Source organism: Haliotis rufescens, unplaced genomic scaffold, assembly GCF_023055435.1.
Source record: "Haliotis rufescens isolate VD_foot unplaced genomic scaffold, xgHalRufe1.0.p SCAF_5, whole genome shotgun sequence".
NCBI classification, from domain to species: domain Eukaryota; kingdom Metazoa; phylum Mollusca; class Gastropoda; order Lepetellida; family Haliotidae; genus Haliotis; species Haliotis rufescens.
Genome location: NW_025964223.1, coordinates 17,086,646 through 17,092,331, shown reverse-complemented (window position 1 = coordinate 17,092,331; position 5,686 = coordinate 17,086,646). Strand labels below are relative to the sequence as shown.

The 5,686-nt window shown below is 40.9% G+C and overlaps 1 protein-coding gene across 1 annotated transcript; it reads left to right on the top strand.

Moving 5' to 3' along the window:
- Window positions 1-4,054: 4,054 nt before the first annotated feature.
- LOC125373224 (histidine-rich glycoprotein-like) lies at window positions 4,055-4,741 on the top strand. The gene has a single exon (XM_048384220.1). It carries the CDS (start codon window positions 4,055-4,057, stop codon window positions 4,739-4,741), a length of 687 nt encoding a protein of 228 aa, XP_048240177.1.
- The last annotated feature ends 945 nt before the right edge of the window (window positions 4,742-5,686 follow it).

Below are 5,686 nucleotides of genomic sequence, written 5' to 3'. Positions count from 1 at the left end.
TAATATTTTTGCCCATGCTTTCGGCTAGAGAGTCAGTTTTCCATGTCACTATTGTTACAGCCGAGCGTTGACTTTCTGCAGTTACAATATGGCAGGGGATGCGTTCGGAAAGGTTATTGCAATTACAGAATTCCATTTTAAAAACTCTTTATGCTTCTTTAACAACAACTTATAACACGTGGCATATTTCTAAAAGGGTTGTTGGGTCGTTTGGACAATAGATATACAGATTTACAGGAATGTGTGTGCGTTCGTTTACTCAGTACCACGTGATAATTTAGGATCTTTATCAGAATGCATCAATTCGGTGAAAACAACCGCACGCTAAAATACATGTAAATATCACCTGGCGTTGTCATGGCTACGAAACGCTGGTAACTCAATAACATGTTAGTTATCTGCTGGGTATGAGACATTAGAGCGGCGTTGTGTTTTCCCCTCTTGTAACAACTGCCATCGACAATACGACGATGGTATTTGAAACAATAACTGATTTACCCACAGAGAAACGTTGACATTATCAGTGTTTCTGTATCTGGTGTTTGTCAGCGTGGCTGCACGCTCCCTTGGCGGAGGTTGATAAGATGCTGGTATAAGTCTACCAGATACACGGTGATGTCCTGCGGGTCCTAGCATCTGGATGCGGAAATGAGAACACGAGGTCGTTGTACTAATATCTTACATGCGCTCGGGAGAAAAACAAATTCAAAAATTGATTTGTGTACTTTCAAGAGTTGTATGAGAACACACCTCCAAGAGCACCAATATGGTCCTCTAATGGCATGGACTGCATTCGCGTGTCATTTTATAGCCAGCTGCAGAAGCACCTTCCCTCGGGCACTTGCAATAACCCATCCATATTTACTTGCGTCTTTCTCATCTCCATGTTCACCTTCAGAGGGAGAGGGTAGAAGTAAGAAAATAAAAAATGTGAATTTATATAACTGCCTTTTCGTTGGAAACAGAAATGTCTGATGCTTAAGATATGTAAGATGATTTTAAGCACTGACTCTCACTTTGTGTGATTTCATTGGAGTAAGAACCTTCATAGAGTGAGGGCCAAACTGTATGAACGTCGGATCCTGGCATTCTCTCTATGAAGGTTCATACTCCAATGAACTCACACAACGTGAAAGTCAATTCTTATATTTTTTTATATCACTATTTTGTACCTCGAAGGATTAAGCGCTGTTTCTATACAGAGTTGTATTTAAAGTGGTACGTGTGACTTCCTGTTTACACTGACAGCCATACAACAACCACCTGTATCGCGGAATAAAATAGTTCTTCACAAAGAGAGGTGACATGTATGCCCTGCTTGCTTTACAGTGACATCTGTTGCAGTTTGTTTACAACAATGGTCTTCAAATAATGTCTCCACTGGATGAGAAAGGTCTGTTAAGAACTACTAAGCCAGTCACAATGACAGCGCGTAGTAATTATTTTACATCAAGTACAAGACATCAAAATGGCCGACACGATGAACGTGACAGGAGAGATTTCCGAAGTTGTTAATGAACCTGTGGCGGTTATATACGTTTGTCATCATTGATCATTTGGTCGATCATTAGAAAGGTGATTAAAAAGATGTGTCAAATAGATACTAAGGTAATCCATAGATTGCTGTAGTCTGTCAATGTCAGTCCAGACAAAGATGGAGTCGATACTGCGACAGTTTTGATGTGCAGTTCTTCGTTTTGTTCGTAGCTGGGACATTCGTGAACGGGCATGCAGTCAAACTCTCTGACGTGTTCCAAATGAATGTATCCCGAAACGCCGAGTTCAAGATTAAAGGGTCTTTTCCCCGTTAACATGCGCCTCTATACATATGTGTGTATATGTGGATACGTGTGTAGAAATACATACATGAGTAAGTATACTTGTCATGTGAACGCGTTTACTCATGTGTGTATATTTACACAAGGAGCAAATTTGCATTATGTCTGGAGCAGGTGCAAATGTAAATGTAAATTTGCACTGTGTGTATATGTTGCAGTGTGAACGTTTACGTTAACGTAAGAGGATGATCTAATCAATATCTGTTCTTTTGCCAACACCAAACAAATTGTCAACAGTTGCCAACTTTCATGCGTATATACAGAGTTGAGCGGACGGTGTTTTCTTTTGGTTTCAAGGACTCAAAACTTTGTGTACAAATTAAATCAAACACATGTTGCTTCACGCGAAAATGAACTCTCTTCTCATTCAGCTTTGATTGGAAAACAACCTGTTTTGTGTTGAAAGTCGTAAACAGGCTGACGAATGAGTGTGCCTTGCACAATGTACATACTATATTTACACACCTAAGTTGATTTTTATGTGAACGCATAGTAAATTTACATATACACACATATGTTTAGTTACACATGTGTAAAATTACTCACGTTAGTAAATGTTGTGCATGTGAAAGGGGTATAAGAAAAAAACGCTTCTCTGTGTATTCGTGCTAGGGAATTCCCAGGAATGTGGAAGTACTCCGTCAGTTTTTACGTCATTTCAAGAATAGTCACGTGAAAAACGCATTAACGTCAAGTTCACGGTCATGTGACCCGCCTCTCGTCCAATGGAGAAAGCGTACAATGTCAATTTATCAGATCTCAGTTCTCGCTGTAGCTAAAAAAGATCTGAGGACATCCCATTACGGGTCACGTCAGAACGACCTTTCCCGAACTTTGACAGATCACTGATATGACTCACAAGAAGTCGACATCAGCCAATTAGAAAGCAGCTTTCTCGAGCTTTACGGGACTCGTTTCAACCTGGGGACTTCCATTTCAGACTACGCTTGAAAAATATGTTGACACAGTTCTCGATTAAAATGTTGAAAACTGAACAAACGAATGTCCGGAATGTCCCACATACTGTGCAACGCCTCCTCCGTCCAAATGTTTATCCCATGGAAGCGAGAGAGAGACAATAAGCATTTGACAGAATCAGTCAATTCTCCATGTTAACGTTTTCGAGGTTGCATGATGAGAAAACACATTCTGACTGTCACTTTCATGATCTGGTAAGCGACGCTTTGATTGGTCGGATGAAAGGTCGTTCTGACGTGACCCGTAATGGGATGTCCTCAGATCTTTGTTTAGCGACAGCGAGAACTAAGATCTGATTTTAATGAGATAGCGATACCGTATATCGTGTACAGTTCACATTAAAAACATATAAGGAGATAAAACCTGCTGTGTTTTGAAATTTGAGGGGGTCTAACCGTAGATTAGATTCTTCTTCGTTTATTTTGGAGAGCTTAAGTGTGAGGTTTCACTTACATAGATAAGAGGCAGTGTACGTCATGTTAATGTATTTATTTGTGCGTGTTCTGAAATAGTGTTCATCATGTTTGATAAGATGTGATCAAGTGTGGGTGTGCCCTGTGCCATTAGGTGACAAAACACCTGATAATGTTCTGATATCTGACGTGAATAGTTCTAAAGAGTTATCGGCAGACATTGTTATATGCAGTGATACGTAGCGTGTATTCACACGCAAGGTTTTTGTTTGAAAGTGGTTGTTAATGTTCCATTAGATACTCGACTTAAACCTTATTTTAATTAATAAAAAAATAAGTATTCTTCGGTGTCACGATGAAATAGTTCACTATTTGAAGTCTTGACCTCATCGGGTACAAAAAGATTATTAATAGTGAACATTTTTTTAAAAACGCGTATTAAACGCTTATTCATTCAGAGTATCATAACAGTCGATGCATTTCATTTTTTTAATCTTCTTACAAATGACAGAGTAAAAACCGGCTTGGAGGTTTTTTTTATGTAGCGTGATATTTCTTAATCTGTGAGTGAGTGAGTGAGTATGGGTTTACGCCGATTTTAGCAATATTCCAGAAATATCACGGCGGGGGACACCAGAAATGGGCTTCACACATTGTACCCTTGTCGGGAATCGAACCCGGGTCTTCGGCGTTATCACAACCACACCGACAGTCATGACGACTGCAGCCACGATTGCAACCTACAGGGTCGCTAAGACACCACCAAACTGCTTCTACGACTACAACCACGACTGATCGATAGTCACCACGACTACCTACAAAAGCATGACTGCCACTTCGACTACCACCAAGACTACCACTGCCTCTATAACCATCGCGAGTGCTACCAACTCCTACATTGACTGCCACTACAACTACCAACATGACTGTCACTTCAACTACCAACATGACTGTCACTACAACTACCAACATGACTGTCACTTCAACTACCAACATGACTGTCACTACAACTACCAACATGACTGTCACTTCAACTACCAACATGACTGCCACTACAACTACCAACTTGACTGCCACTACAACTACCAACATGACTACCACTACGACTTACAACATGACTGCCACTACGACTACCAACTTGCAATTGACTGCCACTACAACTATCAAAATGACTGCCACTACAACTACCAACATGACTGCCACTACGACTTACAACTTGACTGCCACTACAACTACCAACATGACTGCCACTACAACTACCAACTTGACTGCCACTACAACTACCAACATGACTGCCACTACAACTACCAACTTGACTGTTACTACAACTACCAACATGACTGCCACTACACCTACCAACATGACTGCCACTACAACTACCAACATGACTGCCACTACGACTTACAACTTGACTGCCACTATAACTACCAACGTGACTACCACTACAACTACCAACATGAGTGCCACTACGACTACCAACTTGACTGTCACTACGACTACCACCGTGACTGACACTGCCTCCACACGACTACATCTACAATCACCACGACTGCCACTTCGACTACCAGCTTGACTGTCACAACGACTGCAACCACAATCGCCACGACTGACATTGCGACTGCCACTAAGACTACCAAAACCACTGTCACTTTAACTAAACCTACGACTACTACAACGACTGTCACTACCGCCACGACTGCTGTCACAACCTCTGCTCGCCCTGTAGCGGTTTCAACCAGACCTGTGCTAGTATTTCTTACATGTTTGTGGCCTTCTCCACTGGAATGGAAATTGTTTTTGTTTTTGTGACAGTCGTTTCAAATAAACTTTCTTTTACTTGTTTGAGCATACCCGATAAAGAGTCACAGTTATGCATGTAACTAAATGTGGCATTGCACATTTTATGTCTGACAAATATCGAGAAATAACACAATCCACTTTTTTCAACCTCGAACGTTTGTTCGCAGAACGAGTTTAATGAAAACCATACACAAAAGATATTGTTCTCAGTATCTATTAATACCACAGAAGGTTTCAGAAATGTCACACACAAAAGTATCGATTGTATCTGAGCAACATAATATGACCAGATAAAGACATAAGCGAGTTATTATTCAAATTCACGCGCAGCTAAACACGTGCTTCCCATGGCGCTTTCCTTGATGAGTTAGTGAGTATGGTTTTACGCTGCTTTTAGCAATATTCCAGCAATATCACGGCGGGGGATACCAGAAATGGGCTTCACACACTCTACCCATGTCGGGAATTGACTGGTGACCCGGGTCTTCGGATGACGTTTTAACCACTAGGCTACCGGACCATCCCCTTACCTGGAAGACTCCTGCATGACGTAAAATGTGCTCCTGTGAAAACACTGGGAATGAATAATTATTATTGTCATGTTCTATGGTTATACAATGCGTGTACATTTCGTAAAATCTACATTGCTAATAAATA